This window comes from Pristiophorus japonicus, chromosome 1 (assembly GCF_044704955.1).
Source record: "Pristiophorus japonicus isolate sPriJap1 chromosome 1, sPriJap1.hap1, whole genome shotgun sequence".
NCBI classification, from domain to species: domain Eukaryota; kingdom Metazoa; phylum Chordata; class Chondrichthyes; family Pristiophoridae; genus Pristiophorus; species Pristiophorus japonicus.
Window position 1 is genome coordinate 189,003,448 of NC_091977.1, and position 21,196 is coordinate 189,024,643.

At 43.8% G+C, this 21,196-nt stretch overlaps 1 protein-coding gene across 4 annotated transcripts in view; it reads right to left on the reverse strand.

The window, feature by feature from the left end:
* The window catches only part of ssbp2b (single stranded DNA binding protein 2b), an 810,931-nt gene that overhangs the window by 107,484 nt on the left and 682,251 nt on the right, over positions 1-21,196 (reverse strand). For all 4 annotated transcript variants that reach the window (XM_070885543.1, XM_070885533.1, XM_070885522.1 and 1 more), the window contains 3 exons: positions 20,971-21,019; positions 19,848-19,883; positions 2,616-2,670 (listed from right to left, as the gene is read on the reverse strand). In XM_070885543.1, the coding sequence (XP_070741644.1) occupies positions 2,616-2,670; positions 19,848-19,883; positions 20,971-21,019 (140 nt within the window). The remainder of the gene's footprint in view (positions 1-2,615; positions 2,671-19,847; positions 19,884-20,970; positions 21,020-21,196) is intronic.

Here is a 21,196-nt window from a genome sequence, read left to right on the forward strand (position 1 = left end):
ATGTCGTAAAAATATATCACAGTATGGCATAATAATGGCAAGGTAAACTATCCCTCCTTGTCCTTCTCATGTGTCTGCAGCCTTTGACACGTTGACCACTCCATCCTCCTCCAACGCCTCTCCACCATCGTCCAGCTAGGTGGGACTGCCTGGTTTCATTCTTATCTATCTAATCATAGTCAGAAAATCACCTGCAATGGATTCTCTTTTCACTCCTGCATTGTTACCTCTGGTGTCCCTTAAGGATCTATCCTTAGCCCCCTCCTATTTCTCATCTATATGCTGCCCCTTGGTGACATCATCCAAACACACGGCATCAGTTTCCACATGTATGCTGATGACACCCAGCTCTACCTCACCATCATTTTTCTCAACCCCTCCATAGTCTCTAAATTATCAGACTGCTTGTACTGGATGAGCAGAAATTTTCTCCAATTAAATATTGGGAAGACCGAAGCCATTGTCTTTGCTCCCCACCACAAACTGCGTACCCCAGCCACCGAATCCATCCCTCTCCCTAACATCTGTCTGAGGCTGAACCAGACTGTTCGCAACCTAGGCATCATATGTGACCCTGAAATGAGCTTCCGGACACATATCTGCGGCAAAACTAAATCCGCATATTTCCACCTCTGTAACATCGCCTGTCTCCGCCCCTAACTCAGCTCATCTGCTGCTGAAACCCTCATCCATGCCTTTGTTACCTCTAGACTTGACTACTCCAACGCACACTTGGTTGGCCTCCCACATTCTACCCTACATAAACTTGAGGTCATCCTAAACCTGGCTGCCCGTGTCCTAACTCACACCAAGTCCCGCTCACCTATCACCTCTGAGCTCGCTGACCTATATTGGCTCCCGGTTAAGCAACACCTTGATTTCAAAATTCTCATTCTTGTTTACAAATCCCTCTATGGCCTTGCCTCTCCCTATCTCTGTAAACTCCTTTAGCCTCACAACCCCCCACAAGATGTCTGCGCTCCTCAAATTCTGCCCTCTTGAGCATCCCTGATTATAACTACTCAATCATTGGTTGTCGTGCCTTCAGCTGCCTGGGCCTTAAGCTCTGGAGCCCCCTCCCTAAACCTCTCCACCTCTCCTTCCTCCTTTAAGACGCTCCTTAAAATCTATCTCTTTGACCAGGCTTTTGGTCATCTGCCGTAATTTCTTCTGATATGGCTTGGTGCCAAATTTATTTGTTTTGTTTTATAAAACTCCTGTCAAGTGCCTTGGGACGTTTTCCTACGTTAAAGGTGCTATATAAATACAAATTGTTGTTGTTGTTATGGCACACCTGGCAGATTTACATTGAGGTTGTTACTGGCTGGATGGGGTCCATGCTTTGAGAACCGGTAGCGCAAACACGACATCAACACCAATATAAAACAAGCTGGTGTGTTATTACAGAGGTTTTATTAACCACTATCACAACGAAAAAACTAAGTGCTTATTAAATTAATAACTGTTTGTTCATGTTAATAATTATTCTTGACTATGAACTAATGTTCGCCTTCATTTAGATCAGTCCTATAAAGGGTGTCAGTGCCAGTTCTACTGAACGATTACACACAAATCGCTAATCTATCTTTTCTTTTTTCAGATAATAATGGACGTGCTGTGTTTTTCCAGCATTTTATTTTTTGTTTTAAACCTGTGTTGTAACATTATGCAATTAAGTATGTTTTATTCAAATGAGTTTCCAACATGCTACATACTTTTATATGTTTGCTTTTAAATCAGTTGAGAAAGAGAAAGATTACTTATAAAATCTAATGACAGTCTTTGGCATTCACTGTACTCTCCCCAATTTTTGTGCAATAATTGCATTTAAGGACTTTGCTGTGGAGCCTTGTAGGTGATAAATGGAATAATAAACAAGGAATGAAGGATTTGGGTAATGGAATTGGGCAAGGGGACTCTTGTGGAGGGTATGTGTCTCTTAGCGAGTGAAAACCACCACCCCAACCTCAGCAGTGTGACACCCAGATGAGTTTAACTTTCTGGCCTCCTCTGCATGGTGCCGGTCAATGATTCGACCGAAACTTGAGAGAAGCAACAACTGGCTGGCGAGCAGGAGCAGAATTTCAGCACTAACGGATCATCGCTGGCAACAAGGTAAGTCATGGGGTGAGGATTACAGGAGATTCCTGCGAGAGGGATAGTGGGAGGGAAGGTGGGGGAGCCAACAGCGAATATTGGTCAGAGATAGGACTACAACATTGTTGCCCTGATTTTCCAACCATTGCTCGCTGCTAAGAGCATGTGATCACAGAATTACCCCTGATATTTCAAACAAAAATGGCAATTTACCTCTTACTGGCACTTGTTCAAGTCCAAATAAATTGCAGACTTGTTCAAAAGGTTCACAACATGCCATCTTCCTGCAACATTACAATTTTAAAAAATAAGGCAAATGGTATTTGTTTACTTCCCACTGAACCCTTGTAATCGGGTAATCTAACAGCTTACACATAAAATCCAAAACACTTTTGATTCTATATTTGTTACTCAAGTTCTTAAGGCAGTAAAGAATGCATATTCATTGCTCATCAAATCCTGCAATATCCTAGAACGACAAAAGAAAACAGAAGCAAATAAGATAATATTTTTTTTACCTCCTGGGCTAGGCATGATGGGAGTTCCTGGAGGTCCTCCACCACCGGGGGGTCCCTGCAAAACAATATTCATCAGGAGTTCAGTGCATACCATTCATCTGAAATGTAGTAGATATAATCTGCTAATTAAGTAGAACCATGAACTTCTTTGTGTTTACAGCCATGTCTAAAAGAGAATCAGCTGATCTGTGCTAACACTAATGTATTTTTTTCCAATGTAGAAAAGAGTGGTGCTACGCATATAAATCTACACAGCCAGATGCTACTACTGGCCTCAATACCTCCATGCTGGGCTGGACGTGGAAATTAGCAATGGTTCCTCTCCTGATTACTATCCTAAAAATTCATGCTAAGAGTGGAAGCAAGTCTTCCTCAATTCCGAGGGATTGCCTATGATGACTATGCAGCGAAGTGTGCATATGTGAATGTCAGGATCAAGCTGATCTATGATGCCCCTTACAGTTCATTAGCCTATCAACACTCGCTGTCTAAGCATGCAGATGATGATGGCCACTTGGGCATGGATCAGTAACCATCTGTGCTTGTGAAACTGCACCCCTACTAAGAATTTGAATAGAGAGGAACAAAAATTGTTCAAAAAGAATGTCTTCATTTTAACCAATCTGAATTATTGGATTTGGTTATAATGCCAAATATCTGTATCATGGCAACACTTGTTTATTTAAGAAAAAAGAACTTGCATTTATATAGCACCTTTTATCACCTCAGGACATCCAAAAGTACTTTACAGCCAATTCAGTACTTTTGAAGTGTAATCACTGTTGAAACTTAGGAAATGTGGCAGCCAATTTGCACACAGCAAAGTTTCACAAACAGCAAAGAATCTTTTTTTTTAAGTGATGCTGGTTCAGGAATAAATGTTGGCCAGGACACTGGGAGAACTTTCCTGTTCTTCAAAGAGTGCTGTGGAATTTTTTATATCAACCTGAGAGGGCAGATGTAGCATTGGTTTAACATCTCTGAAGGATGGCACCTCTGACAGTGCAGCACTCCCTCAGTACTGCACTAAAGTGTCAGCCTAGAATTATGTGCTCAAGTCCTTAATTTGAAGCTTTCAACAGTTGAAACTTACTTATAACATGTGAAATTGTAGACAAACTGCCGGAGAGAAAAAAATTAATAGTATTGACACTCTATAGCATACAACCAAGTTTAGTGTCATATTAGATGAAATACCCTTTGTCCTTGATTATGACAACTGAACATTAAACCCATATTTAGGGTGCACAAAGCACAATAAGGAAAGCCACTTTAAAATCCTTTAACATATATATTGCATGAAGTAGACACCAGGGAACATCAAGACCAATTCAATCTTAGAGTTCCGACATTCATAAATCATTTAAGCTTTTCATGGTTTGAGACATTAGTAAAGTCCCTTGACAGAATTGTTACGGTTATGCTATTTTCTTGCAACTATACAAATGCAAGTCTTTCTTTTTTTAACATGCTATGAAAAATCCTATTGCAACAGCAATATGAACTGCAAGGTGCATTATCATTATAGTCTGAATCACGTTATTCAATCATGGAAGCCTAATACTTGCCTGAAATGTTTGTACAATACAGCCATTTGCATGCTAATCTTCACACATTTAAAATAGTAAACGTCATCATCATAGGCGGTCCCTCTTCCACACCAAAAAAGGATAAGTTCACAGGTGTTCCAATGAAGGACCTAAAATTCCAGGTCCTGAACTACATCCTGAAGAGTGGAAGATGCCTGTGCGTGGATTTTTTTTAATGTGGAGTGGCCGTTGCAAATCAGCCACCACACGAGCTTGACAGAGCTCGGTCTTGGTCCAGTGGCAAGGATTACCCAAGACGGCTGAAGACCTACTCTGCTGCACGAACCCAGCGCGCACACATATTGCAGTGTGGGCTGGCCTGTGCTGCCCCCGGGCACCTGGCCCTGAACTCACGTCTCCCCTGGGCCCCAATCGCATCCCTCTACAGTCTCTTGCCGCTCCTTCACCCTGACATCGTCGCTCCTGCAATATTTGCCCATGCCCCAATCACCAATCTGGACCTTGATGACGTCACTCTTCGCTGCCGTCGCAGCTCATGCTGCTCTCTGAAGTAGTATGCCTCCATGCTGCTCCTTTTATGGCCCCGACCTGCCACTGATGTTCCCTCGCAGGTAAACACGCCACGGTGTAATTACAGCACCATGCCAGTGGCGGCGCTGTGGCCCCAGACTCCCGGCTCCTCGCTCCATATTTTTGGCTAAACCCACTCTCTACTTCTCCACGTTGCAAACGGCCGGAGGTACTGCTCCTTAAGCTCTGGGCTTAACCCGCCTTGCATGTACAGGACCGCCAGCAGCAAGGATCCCAAACACGTCAACGCTGCCATCCGGACCAGCCTGCTCCTGCTCCTCCTCATCCCTTCAAGTCCAGCTGGTGACCCGGGAGGAGGCTCTGGCAATGGGGAGGGGGGGATTGGGGGAGACCTACCGGCTCCTCGCCCCCTTCGACCCCGATACTGTCTGCCACAATGTAGCACCGCTCGATGTAATAGTAAACAAGCCCATATACAAGTGACACATGTAGCATTGAGCTGCAAGTCAATAGCCCATCTCAATGTCCAGAGAACTTGCCAACACTGTTTTGGAGCAATTCCTTGCTTCAAGGTAGTATCTGAGTGGATATGTGCACAGGCTGGAGATAGAGCTGCAACACTATTAACTCAGTGAATATTCATTAAATTCAGAAGAGAAGGATCAGTAACTTTATTCTGTAACCAAAATAATAAAGGGATTGCATTGTCTGATATGGACAGCAGCCAATCAGAAAAAAACGCAGGGCATTTACAGAGAAAATGGCTAACGGTGCCCAGTCCAATAATTTAAGCTCCTGTCAAGCACTCCAAATTGACCTACAGAATGTAACACAGAAGTTGGCTTCTCCAAGAAAACATTTTCCAAAGATTTACAGCTTCATACTCTGAGTAAAATGGCTAAAAACTGCTCTCCGTTTGCAATATCATGGGAGATCAATAAATATACATCTATTAAAAAGTAAGTATTCTGCACATTTTGTACCATCACACTTTTTCAGTCACAATTTTTAATATGCAAACTTACTGCAGCTGATTGGATTAGATTTTGAATTCATGTGACCATAGAACAGAATCCTAGAAATTTATGGCACAGAAGGAGGCCATTCGGCCCATCGTGTCTGTGCCGGCCGAAAAAGAGCTATCCAGCCTAATCTCACTTTCCAGCTCTTGGTCCGTAGCCTTGTAGGTTCTGATACTTCAAGTGCGTATCCAAGTACTTTTTAAATGCGCTGAGGGTTTCTGCCTCTACCACCCTTTCAGGCAGTGAGATCCAGATGCCCACCACCCTCTGGGTGAAAAAGTTCTCACTCAACTACCCTTTAAACTTCTATTGATTACTTCAAATCTATGCCCCTTGGTTACTGATCTCTCTGCTAAGTGATAAATAACTATGAAACATAATGAAAAGCTAACACAAACAGCAAAAATTGAACAATGAAATCACTCAAAAAATCTCTCATTCACCATTTCCTTTCCCACACACTCAAATGTCCAGAGCTCAAAATAAAGTTTCTAACATAAGAAAAACATAAAAAAAACTATGGCCCTCCTCTCCTTAAGGCCTGTTACCACCGCAAATCAGCAGCCCTTCCGAAGTTTCCCGGCAGTGCTCCGATCCCCTCCACTACCGTTCCACTGCTGCCAATGTGTGTGATGTGCATCATCACCGTGCACACTGCCGATCTATCCCCCGCAATGGCAAAATTCCCCTCTGAAAATCTTCGGCCTGCCCGGCGGTGCCAAAACCTGTTTTTTCCGGTGGTCCAGTGAGGCTGTGGCCTTCTGCAATGGCGGTGTGGCTTCCCTTAAAGGGGAGGATGCACTGCCGCTGCCGCTGCCGCCATGGTTTTTTTTGTCGGACGATTGCCATGTTGGCCCAACAATTATGCCCCGGGTTTGGCCAGGTCACCAACAGGCAAGCCTGGCACCCCCTCTTGGGTGCCAGGCCGCTGACACGGCCGAAACCCTCCCTGGTGGCCCAGTGGATCGAAGTTTTAAAATCGCAAAGGCTCTCTCCTTTAAGTGAAGGGGAGAGCCATGGTGACGTAATTACAGCGGTCACCCCGCACCTCCCCCAACTTCCGCCCCTCAGGTGTTGCCACCGCTGCGTATCCACCCCTCTAATGTAGTCACCGCCCCTATTAAGAGTGACTCCCGGATCCGAATAAAAAAAAACAACAAAGAGCAGAATTTCACTCAAGAGGCGACCTCAACCACAGCTGCGGTAAAAACCATTGAAACGGGTGCATGCTCCCCGTTTCAGATGGGGGTCAATTTCGGCCCCTATATTATTTAATAACATAATTACATTTATCCACAAAATATCTTTTGTGCCTTTTAAGTACCTTCATTGGATTTTTATTTGGAAGCTTTAGCATTTCTCAAAAGCTTGGGCTGAAGCTGATATTCTTTGCAGAGCGATCATTGAGTGGAGTTACCAATTATACCTCTGCCTGCAATTCACAGGATGCCACAGTCTGAGCTTGTGCAGTGTGGATAACTTTACAGAATGCATCAGTGTCACTCTCTTAGTTCATGTGATTCTTGAGGCTATATATATTCAAACAATTTTAGCTCACAGAAACAGGCCATTTGTCCCATCAGATCAATGGCCTAGAAATTGGCATCCTTAGTGCCTGCTGTTATTGCCTCCAGGAGCGGTGATAACAGGGCGCTAAGCACAAAGCGACTGGGTGCGCCGAGAAGATCGACTCCCACTATATTCGGGAGGTTTATGGTGGTGGCAGGACGTTGTGCCCCGATCTCCTTCGCCAAGAGATCGTGACATCATCGCTATGCGCATCGTCCCGGTAGCACCCCAGACCCGAACTTCAGTTCTGGCCCTTGCAGCATCGCTGGGCCAGAACTGCAGGAGGCGTCTGGGGTGCTACCGGGAGGCGTTCGAGAGGCCAGGCACTTCGGGGACAATACTTAAAGATGGCCAATGTAAGGAAAAAAATTCCAAAATGCTGCTTCTCTTTATTTACATTAGTCTTTGCCAGCGATCGATCATTTCAGCACTCTGCTGCAGTGCATCGGGCTGGGGCTGATCAGGCTGGATCGCGGCTGCCGCCGGGGACCACTTCCTTCCCTTGCAGAGCCTGCAGCGATGGCCCTTCCCTTTAAGGGAGGGAAGCAGCCTCCGAAAGCGTCAGTGCTGCACGGCCCGTTGTGCAGCGTGCACAAGTATCGCCCCGCCTGCAAATTCGGGGTTTGCGCTCCAGGAAGGAAATGGAGCATAAAGCTTCACTTCCTTCCTGGAGCTCAAACCCCAAAGTTGAAAATGATTAGCGTCTGGCCCCCAATTTTCTCCCCCCATGTTTTTTTCCATGAGACATCTAAAGGGTGGAATTCGATAAGGCCTGAAAATGGGTGTGGGCACCGCAATGCAAGGTATGCTTGCTCCTGTTCAGAAAGCACAGGCAGCACGTCAATTTGGTGTTGCCTGCGACTTAACATGATAGCAGTGCACAGCTTAGCGATGAACGTCCTGCTGACAGGCTGTGCACTCAGCAGGGGGCCCAATTTTATGTCACTAGAGCGAGGCTGGTTTTACTTAAAGCCAGCTTGCCCCTTTTCAAGGCAGTCTCTAGCTCTTAAAGCAGAACTGCCTTCTGCACATAAAAAATGCTGAGTGCTTCAGCACTGACACAAATGGCTCAACAGGCCAGGGAAAGGGCACCCAGGGTCTCGGACGCAGCACTCCCACTTTGTGCAGGGGGTCAACACGGAAAGAGAGGTTCTCTACTCACAGGGGGCGAGGAGGCCCTCCAAAAAGGATTTGGGACCAAATTGGCAAGGCGCTCACTGCCGTATCCAGGACCTGGCTCCAGTGTACAAAGAAGATACATGACCTCAGCCGAGTGGTCAAGGTCAGTGAATGCATCTTCAAAAGCCATCTCCTACCAACTGCACCAGTGACCTCACACACTGCTCAATATCCCCCACAACTCACCTACCAACAATCCCTACCAAACATGAAGCACATCTCACATTCCTAGCTTCACCTCACCCCTTGGAGGAGACGGTGTTGGCCATTCATAGCAGGGGCACAGCTGAGCCCTTTACCAGTGGCGAGGCTAAAAGAATACAAGATGCTCGTATCCTTATACGTTATCCTCCTTCTCACATCCCACTTCCCCCTCATCCCACAATATCTTCTGATTTACACGTTGCACGTGGTGTAAGCATGCACTTCTTGCTTTACCCCTCCTTCCACCACAACCCTACCCTTGTGCTTTCCTCATTTTTGACACCCAAGAAATCCAGTCTGTCCAGACAGTGGGTCAACAAGAAGAGGAAGAGGAGAGTGAAGAAGAAGAAGAAGGAACACCATCACTCGATTTCACACTCCCCTGCCACCAGCAGCTCAAGGTTGTCTTGCAAGGCCATCGGCAGTTTCCCTGACGGAAAGTCAGCAACCTTCCACCAACCATGATGCAGTCACTGGGGTAGCCCTGTGCAACAACACTAGCACAGGCAAAAGCACTCACGAGACAGTCACTAAGGGAATGCACAAGGGTGATTAGTTAATTTTTTGATGTAATATTGGAAGCATATATGGATAAAGTTGGATTGTAAAGTTTGCTTTGTGGTTTATTTCAGCATTGTGGCCAAGAGGACTGAGGGAAGATAAGGTGTGGGGCTAATGTTGAAAGGGGAATTGGGGTTCACTGGTACTGCAGGCAGATGATTCCATCTTGGATATCCCGGCCAGAAAGGGACTGTCTGGATTGCCTCCTTCCTTCCGCTTTCTCATCTTCTGTTTCCTCCTTCCTTTGCTGCCTCTGCTCCATCTCCATGTCATGCTGCAGCCCAAGGGGGACTGCAACCAGAGACCCTAAGGCTGGGTGCAAGTGATATTCTCAGAGGCCTTCTTTTAAGAGCCAAAGCCTTACAAACATGCAGCAGCACTCCCTGCACACTTTAACAACTTTTTAAATGTACTGCACCATGCCACACCACCAATAAAATGTAAAAAAAAAGTCCAAAAATCTAAACTTACCTGAAAGATGTGTGTGTCCCTTTAAGAAGTGCTGGTAGCATCACTGTTGTATTGCTGCACGCACGTTCTGTCGTGTGCGGTTTGAAGAGGGTGATATCAAGAGCAGCGATGTCCAAAATCACAGATCGTCTGTCAATGCAGGCGTTGCACGCTGATTAATGTCACGATTTGAATCATTAAAATGTGGGTGACGAAAGCAGGCAACAGCAGCACTGCCAATCTGCCCAAAATGGCAGCTGCCGTGCTATCTTTAATAACCTGCATACAAAGGTCCTTCTGTTCCATTACAAATTCACCGTATACTTCCTTTCCCTATCTTACTTCCAAAATATATAACGTCATATTTCTCTACATTAAACTGGAGTTACTATCGAGCTGATGATTCCGCTTTTATTAGCTTGATTCCTCAAGTAATTTCAAAACAGTCTGGAAATTCGGAACAGAATTCAAGACAGTGGTGAAAGAAATAGATCTGGACGTAATCCTTCTTCTTAGGCAGTCCCTCGGAGTCGAGGGTGACTTGCTTCTGCACTAAAAATGAATTCTCAGGTGACTGATGAGTCCAATGCGGGATCTACAGTCACAGGTGGGGCAGATGGTGGTTGAAGGAACGGGTGGATGGGGTGCTTAGGTTGCCGTGCGCTCCTTCCGCTGTCTACGCTTGGCTTCAGCTTGCTCCCGGCGAAGAGACTAGAGGTGTTTGCACCTTCCCGGATGCTCTTCCTCCACTTTGAGCGATCTTGGGCCAGGGATTCCCAGTTGTTGGTGGGAATGTTGCACTTTTTCAAGGAGGCTTTGAGGGTGTCCTTGAAGCGTTCCCTCTACCCACCTGGGGCTTGCTTGCCATGTCGAAGCTCCGAGTAGAATGCTTGTTTGGGGAGTCTCATATCGGGCATGTGGATAATGTGGCTCGCCCATCGGAGCTGATCGAGCGTGGTCAATGCTTCGATGTTGGGGATGTTGGCCTGAGCGAGAACACTGATGTTGGTGCGCCTATCCTGCCAATGGATTTCCAGGATCTTGTGGAGGCAACGTTGGTGGTACTTCTCCAGTGTTTTGAGGGGCCTGCTGTACATAGTCCATGTCTCTGAACCATATAGGAGGGCGGGTATCATTACTGCTCTGTAGACCATGAGCTTGGTGCTGGGTTTGAGATCCTGGTCTTCAAACACTCTTCCTCAGGTGACCGAAGGTTGCGCTGGCACACTGAAAAATGGTGTTGGACCTCATCGTCAACGTCTGCCCTTATTGACAGTAGGCTCCCGAGGTATGGAAAATAGTCCACGTTGTCCAATGCCACATCATGGATTTTGATAATCAGGGGCGGGCAGTGCTTTGTGGCGGGGGCGTTGGTAGTGGACCTTTGTCTTACTGATGTTGAATCTAAGGCCCATGCTCTTGTACGCTTCGGTGAAGGTGGTGACGATGGCATGGAGGTCGGCCTCCGATTGTGCGCAGACGCAAGCATTGTCTGCGTACTGTAATTCAATGACAGAGGATGGGACGAATTTGGATCTGGACTGGAGGCTGCGGAAGTTGAACAATTTCCCGTTTGTTCAGTAGATTAGCTCCACTCCAGCGGGGAGCTTACTGAGGGTGAGATGGAGCATTGCAGAAAGGAAGATCGAGAAGAGCGTTGGAGCAATGATACAGCCGTGCTTGATTCTGGTCCGAACGTGAAATGAGTGTAGTGGATCCGTGGGTCAGGCTCACGGCTTGCATGTCATCATGAAGCAGGCGAAGGATGGTGACAAACTTTTGAGGGCAGCCGAATTTGAGGAGGATGCTCCATAATCCCTCACCATTGACAGTTTTGAAGGCCTTTGTGAGGTCAAAGAAGTTCATGTACAGGGTTTGGTGCTGTTCTCTGCATTTCTCTTGGATTTACCGCACAGTGAAGATCATATCCATTGTGCCCCTTAATGGCCGGAATCCACATTGCGACTCAGGGAGGAGCTCTTCAGCCACAGGGCGAAGGCGATTGAGAAGGATTATTGCGAGGACTTTCCTTGTGGCAGACAGCAGGGAAACTCCTCTGTAATTACCGCAATTGGACTTATTGCCTTTCTTGAAGATGGTCACGATTATGGCGTCTCTGGATGTACTGGTGCATCACTCTCTATGGGTTCATGACCAATGGTACCAAGCTATACTTAAAGTAAAGAGGGTGTATTCACTGGAAAATTCACTATAAAAATATACCATGTTATCCTTGTACAAGACCTTGGTTAGGCCTCAATTGGAATACTGTGTCCAGGTTTGGTCTCTTCATTTGGTAGCCAGAAAATTAATTCCCAGCTTAAAACATCTGACAGTTACCCAGATAAACTCAAGGATCTGGGTCTGTATACTTCAGTAAAGCGTAGATTCAGGGGCGATTTGATAGAGGTTCACAAAATAATGATGGGACTAGATTGTGTCCATGTGGACCAATTATTTCAACTGGATAGGTTAAGGAAGACCATCAGTCACACTTACAATTTATGTTCGGGCAGAACTAGATTGGATTTTTTTTAAACTTGAAAGACACATACACACACGGGGGAATTATTAGAACCCCTGCACATTATTCATACCAAGAATTCCATGAAAATTGACAGCTTAAACAGTGATATCTTTATTTTTCTCAGCATAAAAAGTTGAAGAGCTTCTACAAGTATGTAAAAAGGAAAAGAGTAGCAAAAGTAATCATTGGTCCCTTAGAGGCAGAGACAGGTGAAATTATAATGGGGGAATAAGGAAATGGCGGAGAACTTAAACAAATATTTTGTACCTATCTTCACAGTAGAAGACACAAAACACATACCAAAAATAGTGGGCATTCAAGGAGCTAATAAGAGTGAGGAACTTAAAGTATTTAATATCAGTTAGAGAAAAAGTACTTGAGAAACTAATGGGACTAAAAGCTGACAAATCCTCTGGACCTGATGGCCGACACCCTAGGGTTCTAAAAGAGGTGGCTGCACAGATAGTGGATGCATTGGTTGTGATCTTCCAAAATTCCCGAGATTCTAGAGCGGTCCCAGTGGATTGGAAGGTAACAAATGTAACCCAGCTATTCAAAAAAGAAGCGAGAGAGAAAAAGGGAAACCACAGGCCAGTTAGCTTGACATCAGTCGTCGGGAAAAAGCAGAAATCCATTGCTAAGGAAGTGGTAACAGGGCACTTAGAAAACCATAACATTATTAGGCAGAGTCAACAGGGTTTTGTGAAAGGGAAATCATGTTTAACAAATTTATTAGAGTTTTTTGAGGATGTAAGTAAAGGAGTAGATAAAGAGGGATCAGTGAATCTAGTGTATTTGGATTTCGAAAAGGCGCCACATAAAAGGTTGCTATGCAAGGTAAGTGCTCATGGGATTGGGGTAATATATTAGCATAGATAGAGGACTGGTTAAGGGACATAAAACAGAGAGTAGGGATAAACAGTTCATTTTCCAGGTGACAGGCTGTAACTTGTGGGGTGCCGCAAGGATCAGTGCTTTGGACTCAGCTATCTACAATCTATATTAATGACTTAAATAAGGGGACCGAGTGCAATGTAGCCACGTTTGCTGATGATACAAAGCTAGGTGGGAAAATAAGCTGTGAGGAGGACACAAGGCCTGCAAAGGGATTTAGATGAAAGAATTGAGTGTAATATCTACAAGTTTGCAGATGACACTAAATTGGGTGGCGGTGTGAGCTGTGAGGAGGACGCTAAGAGGTGACTTGGACAGGTTAAGTGAGTGGGCAATAAGGTGGCAGATGGAGTATAATGTGTGGTAATGTAAGGATAACCTCTGACTCATAGAAACATAGAAAATAGGTGCAGGATTGGCCATTCGGCCCTTTGAGCCTGCACCACCATTCAATAAGATCATGGCTGATCATTCCCTCAGTACCCCTTTCCTGCTTTCTCTCCATACCCCTTGACCCCCTAGCCGTAAGGGCCATATCTAACGCCCTTTTGAATATATCAAATGAACTGACATCAACAACTCTCTGTGGCAGGGAATTCCACAGGTTAACAACTCTCTGAGTGAAGAAGTTTCTCCTCATCTCAGTCCTAAATGGCCTACTCCTTATCCTAAGACTGTGTCCCCTGGTTCTGGATTTCCCCAACATCAGGAACATTCTTCCTGTATCTAACTTGTCCAGTCCCGTCAGAATTTTATATGCTTCTATGACATCCCCTCTCATCCTTCTAAACTCCAGTGTATAAAGGCCCAGTTGATCCAGTCTCTCCTCATATGTCAGTCCAGCCATCCCGGGAATCAGTCTGGCGAACATTCGCTGCACTCCCTCAATAGCAAGAATGTCCTTCCTCAGATTAGGAGACCAAAACTGAACACAATATTCCAGGTGAGGCCTCACCAAGGCCCTGTACAACTGCAGTAAGGCCTTTCTGCTCCTCTACTCAAATCCCCTAGCTATGAAGGCCAACATACCATTTTCTTTGTTCACCGCTTGCTGTACCTGCATGCCAACTTTCAATGACTGATGAATCATGACACCCAGGTCTCGTTGCATCTCCCCTTTTTCTAATCTGCCGCTATTCAGATAATACTCTGTCTTCGTGTTTTTGCCCCCAAAGTGGATAACCTCACATTTATCCACATTATACTGCATCTGCCATGCATTTGCTCACTCACCTAACCTGTCCAAATCACTCTGCAGCCTCTTAGCGTCCTCGTCACAGCTCACACCGCCACCCAATTTAGTGTCATCTGCAAACTTGTAGATATTACACTCAATTCTTTCATCTAAATCGTTAATGTATATTGTAAAAAGCTGGGGTCCCAGCACTGAGCCCTGCGGCACTCCAGTAGTCACTGTCTGCCATTCTGAAAAGGACCCGTTTATCCCGACTCTCTGTTTCCTGTCTGCCAACCAGTTCTCTATCCACGTCAGTACATTACCCCCAATACCATGTGCTTTATTTTTGCACACCAATATCTTGTGTGGGACCTTGTCAAAAGCCTTTTCAAAGTCCAAATACACCACATCCACTGATTCTCCCTTGTCCATTCTACTAGTTACATCCTCAACATGAACAATGCCACCAGAGATCTACTGGTGTATTTAGTGTTGCTTTGTCCATCATACGCCATACTTCCTGTGTCATATGTGTATATATGCAAATTTCTATGTCATATTTGGACACGATTGGCTGAAAGTTTCAGTCTCTGATTCATTAAACAAGAACATTAACAACTGAACAGGTATGGAACATGCAAATCAATACATGGCCAACAGTAATTTTACAAGAAAATTATTAACCTAATTGATAACTATAACATTTTCTGTGCTTAAAATGTGTCTAACATTGTTTACATTACAGCAGTGATTACACTTTAAAAGTACTTCTTTGACTGTAAAGAGCTTTGGGGCGTGCTGAGATCATGAAAGGCACTATATTAATGTAGGCCTTTCTTTCTTTTTTCCATCAAAGACAAAGAGTTATTTCTTATGACCTTTTCCCGTATATTGAAAGCCTTAATTTAAAGAAACATGAACCTGGGGAATTTGCAACAAATTGGTGCCGACAACTCCACAAATGGTAAGTTCTTGATTTTGGGCCCCATTTTCTTTCTTTCACCACAAAATGTGTTTGCTCTCTATTTTTTGATATCGATGGATTTTTACAAACCACTGAAAGCAACATATTCAGCCGCAGTACACGAAATCTGCAGTGAGCCACTAATGAGGCATTATTAATGTATCTCCTGAGGGTTATCATCTGGGTCCTGATGCATTATATGAGGCACACCTGGCTAAACCACATCAATATACTCCAAGTAGAATCTAAGCTGCACAATTTAAAAATAACAGACTGCTTAAATACACCTGTCATTGATGAGTTTCAACATTCTTAGTATTGCTTAAAACAATTAAACTGATTCTGATGTTGAGCAAACTCAAATCACGACAATGATTTGCATTTATATAGCGCCTTTAATGCAGTAAAATGTCCTATGGCGCTTCACAGGAATGTTATTAGACAAAGATTTAACACTGAACCACATAAGAAATTAGGGCAGATGACCAAAAGATGTAGGTTTTAAGGAGCATCTTAAAGAAGGAAAGAGTGGTAGAGAGGTTTAGGGAGAGACTTCCAAAGCTTAGGGCCTAGGCAACAGAAGGCATGGCCACCGATGGTTGAGTGATTATAATCAGGGATGCTCAAGAGGGCAGAATTTGAGGAGCGCAGATATCTCAGGGGTTGTGGGTCTGAAAGAGAATACAGAGATAGGGAGGGGCGAGGCCATGGAGGGATTTGAAATCAAGGATGAGAATTTTGAAATCGAGGCGTTGCTTAACCCGGAGCCAATGTAGGTCAGCGAGCACAGGGGTGATGGGTGAATGGGACTTGGTGCGAGTTAGAACAAGGGCAGCCAAGTTTTGGATGACCTCAAGTTCCTGTAGGGTACAATGTGGGAGGCCAGCCAGGAGTGTGTTGGAATAGTCAAGTCTAGCGGTAACAAGGGCATGGATGAGGGATTTAGCTGCAGATGAGCTGAGGCAGGGCCGGCGACGGGCATTGTTACAGCAATCGCTGTGAGATAACCCACTGAAGTGGGTGGGAAAGGGAAAGGGGCCTTACATTGCTTATACAGATAGTCTAACTGTATCTGTTGATATTTACTGAAATCCTATAAATCTGACATTTTGTTAGAAGTAACTATGTTAAATTATTGCCACTGTTTCAAAGTTTAAAAATATCATCCATCCTTATATAAATAATCTGATGTTATCACCATGTTACTATCTGGTTAAACACATAACTACCTGAAATTATGAGTGCAGATAGATAAAGCCATAAAAAAGGCCAACAGCATTGTTACAAATATCAGGTCTAATATTCTCTTGGGTAGCACTGGTCACTTCCATAAGCAGATTCAGTAAATTATGTTCAGGAGTGTCCGATATGATGGCATAACTTTTGGATGCAGAAATGGGCACCCTTGTGATCTGAATTGGGTATTGTATCTTTCACATATGCTTCTCCATCTTTTCAAAGGTGAATTCAGATAAACTTGTCGAGATGAAACGAGATACTAGTTGTTAAGCTGCTTTATTTCACAGACAACGAATGAACAAACAGAGCAATGCCCAATGCAAATTACACTTACTTAATTCAATCTCACTTCTCTTAAAAAATTGGAAAAAATAATAACCACATAACCCTTTCATGGGCTGACTTACTTGTTTTTGGGATGTCTTTTTCTTTAGACCATTTCTAACTGCAAAAATTGATTGTCTGCATTTTTAGTATCTTGCTTTACGCCTCAGGCCTAAATTTCACAGTCTCTTGTTTTAAACCCGACTGCCCAATACCATGGCTTTCCTTCTTTGTTTTATATAGTTCTGGCCCCAGGAAATAGAGGGGCTGTGTCTGTGGAACCTTCCCATGCAGGGATTCACAACAGACCTGTCAACCAAACTACTTATGCCCTCTCCCAAAAGTATATTATTCACATACATCCTGTGTCCTCATGATTAAAATTTTCCTCACCACATTGGGTGTGAGTACTTGTTACTCATTTTGGAGAGCTGAAAAATTGCACAACAACCCCATGCAAATGTTCCTGGGTTAAAGTAACAGATTTTTGTTGTATCAGTTTAAAATACACAGCAAGTTGTGGCATTCCCCAATCTGGCTTGTCTGCTTCAACACACATTGCCAATGTCTGCAACCTGCAGCCTTTCTTCTTAAATATGTGTGAATTCACTTTGTTTTAAAGTACAATCTTTAAGCATAACTCAAACCCAAAATCGTTTCAGTGAAGAAAAAAATGATCAAAATACCCAAAACCTACAAGCATTTTGGGTTTTATAACTAAGGGCACAGGATACAAGAATAAACAAGTAATAATAAATTTGTACAAAACATATGTTAGACTCAGTTAGAGAATGTGTGCAGTTTTGGGTGCCCCATTATAGAAAGGACATTAAAACCACAGAGTGTGTGCTATGTTGATTCACCATGATGATGTCAGGGTTAGGAAAATATATTTATTGAGGAGAGATTAGATACGTTGGGACTATTTCCAATGGGACAGAGAAGTCGAAGAGGAGATTTAATGGGGGCGATTTAAAATGATGGGGTTTTTGATAGAGTGTTTTCCTCTGATTGGATAATCAGTGATCAATTTAGAAACGTAATAAAAGAGTGAAGAAAATTCTAGGAGAAAATTTTTTATGCGTAGGATTGTTGGAGCATGGAATGCTTTGTTATAGGAAGTGGTTGAAGCAGAGAGCATTGCATCTTTTGAGAGAAAATCATATAAATCTTCAAAGCAGATGATGATGCAGGGCTATGGGGAGACAGCAGGGCAGTGGAATTAGTTTTGGATTGCTTTAGCGTAGAGCCAGTACAGCCTTGATGGACTAAACAGCCTCCTTCTATGCTGTAAACTTCTATGATGGCGGCATGAATATTATCTGTGTTTGACAAACTTTAATGGGTAGAAATTGCCCTCCACCCGAAACAGGGCGCACCCTCCGTTTTTTAAAAGTTTTTCTCCACCTCAACATCATGCGGTGGAGATGCCGTTGATATTCAGCACTTGGAAGTTTTTTTTGGCTCAGGGCGGAAGTTGTGGCCCCTTCGAGGCAGAAGTGCCCTTGCAGCGGGTCCGCTGCCCTGACCAGTCATCAACGCCGCGCTGATGAGGTTAGCACGATGCGGCTGTGTCGCGTTGTGCTGGCGCGTCACAACATCTCTCCCCTTCAGTTAAAGGGGAGAGCCGGTGCAAACTCTGCAGCCACTTCAGTGGCAAACACTGGGCCACCACCAGCGAAGGTTTCGGCCGGGCCAGCAGCCTGGCACCCAAGAGGGGGTGCCAGGCTGCCTGTTGGTAGCCCGGCCGAACCTGCGGGCATAATTGACGACCCATGGTGGCCGCGCGCCAACCCCTTTAAGGGCAGACGGGCCGCCATGTCACAGAGAGTGCATTGACACAAAAAGCTGTCAAGGGCACATATCGGCGGCAGGGCTGCTCCTGCAGGGCAATACTAGGAAAGGGGCCATTTCTCGAGGGGCAATTTCATGAGGGGGTCCCCGCCAGTCAGTAAGGGGTTAGTGCATGCACGCCGCGGCGGGAAAACAGGCGGTGCGGTCCCGGGCACCACTCCAAAACTCACGAAGGGCAATTTACAAAATGGCGGCCCCTCCGCGGAGAGTCGGCGGCCATTCCACGCCACCCTGTGGCCGCCGCTTTCATGTGGTCGGTGGTCTTATTAGAAGGGGAAATTTCAGACCCTAACTGTTTTGCAAAACTGTCATGGAAGAGCAGTTGCATTGTTTTATTTTTTCAGGTCACTTTACTCAAATAAGAAGTCTGAACAGAGTAAAACAAGCCAACCAAGTTCTTTGAAAAATAGAATATTTTGGTGTCCCTTTTCTTTCCTTGAGAACATTATCACAACATGCTGTCTGCTTACTAGGAAAGGCTGTAGTGTTTAAGCTGTACACTTCTCTTTTGCTTTGTAACTAACTATCAGGGCACAAGTTGAATGGATCAGTTTAAAAGCCCTTTTCCGCTAGTGTACTGAATACTTCATTTCCAGTCTGGGACACCTTCAAACAGCCTGGCACTGAATTGACAAAACTTGCCACAAGTCAGGAGTCCTAGCGCAGAACAGTCCTAGAGCTCAAATTGATGATGTTGTGGTTAGGAGTTCCCTCAACCACATGAGCAACCAGCAGCCAGAAATGGCATAAATTTTGATGCCTAATCTGAATCCTGTACTATTTACTGCCAACTCACACATAAACCAAGTACAAACTATTATTAGTTTCCTGGGAATTTGGCAAATCAACTTTCTTTATTTGAGCATTTTTGTTTCACTCAAATTGAAATATGCAAAAGCCTGTTGTCAGTGATGTGTTGTCTTTTCTTGTTTACTATCAAAGACAATTTGTCATAGCACCATATGCTGATGCATAACAGTTCTCAGAGCAATTTGACCAGACTGATTACTGATCTACTAATGAACATCAACATATGCACTATGGATGCCAGACAAAACAACTAAACACAAAAATCAGATGTTCACTTCTCAGCCAATACACTTGGCGCTGCTGTTAACATCTGGCCAACTATTTCCAGACTTAAACAAAACAGCATAACACACAAGGAAGAGTAAAATATCACTCACCACATAATTGCCAGGAGATGCTGATGAATATGGTATCTGTAATAAAAAAATAACTATCAGTCACATTTTCTCCCATTCCAATTTGACAGATAAAGCCTAAATCAGAAAGAGATTGTGAGCAAGTAATTCACAATTAAAGGACAAAGATTAGTATTACTTTACTCTTAGTTGACCTTTCACAAATAAACATGAATTCTTTGCTATATATATTGGTTTTTAAAAGATTTAATCACAAATACTAGTTAAACACATTTGTCATTATTCATTATTCAAATAGTCAAACTGGAGTTTTATACAGATTGATGCCTGTAAATTGAATTTGATTCTGAGGCTGCAACTCAATGGACTGATGGCGAAAGGACAAAAATTGTGCTGTAAAGCTAAACATACAGTGGTTACTAAGGGGATACAAGAGAAAGAGCTTGGCAATTAATAACCAATCTCTGTATGTTCTTTCATGTATTATCTACTTAATATGTACTTGGAAGAGAAAAAAAATCCTTTTTCTTAAGGTCTGGTCACATGATTAAAAATGAAATATCACCAATTACTTTAGAAAGGGATTCAATACTATAATATTAAGTGAACCCAGCATTTTTGCATCCGATTATGCTTACAACCTTTTGCAAAATCATTAGCTGTCACCTTGCATCTTGCTCAGTGTCATTACACTAATCATGTTCAGAAACATTCAAAGTAGGAAGGCAAACAAGCACCACTGAAGGTGTGTTATTCCACCCAAACACTACTGAAGGAGATGGTCATATTTTCCTCAAGGCAATCTAAAATTAACTGAAAATAATGACAAAGTTATAAGTAGCAAAACGGTGTCAGGTTTCCACTACCCCAAAAAAGATTGGTACTAAAGAACCTAAAGAAAAGATTTAATAAAAAAAAAATAAAGCTCATAATTCAGATTCCATTCACTGTTGCACCACATTCCTTGCGTGTCTACAGGAGTTAATTTTTTTAAATATTGGGAACAATTATGAAAGCAATGTTTATATAATATGGAGAATAATATTTCAACATGTGCATCACAGTTGACCACTTAAATGCACAGGGGACTCACAGGTTTATTTCTTGCTGTGTGAGGGTCACATGTGCATTAAGATATACTTACTGAGTTGGCATTAGGTGGATTTGGCCATGGTCGACCGCCTCCGGGACCCCTGCAACAAATAGCGACAGATGGAGTTTTAATTCAAACAATCAAACAATCTTTGGCACTCCACCAACAAGTAATCTATGCTACTGAGAAACAAAACGTTACTGTCTCACTGGGCACAACAGCTTTTCCAGTAATCCTCTCCCTGGTGCAAATGCAAGCACTTTTTACACATTTTACT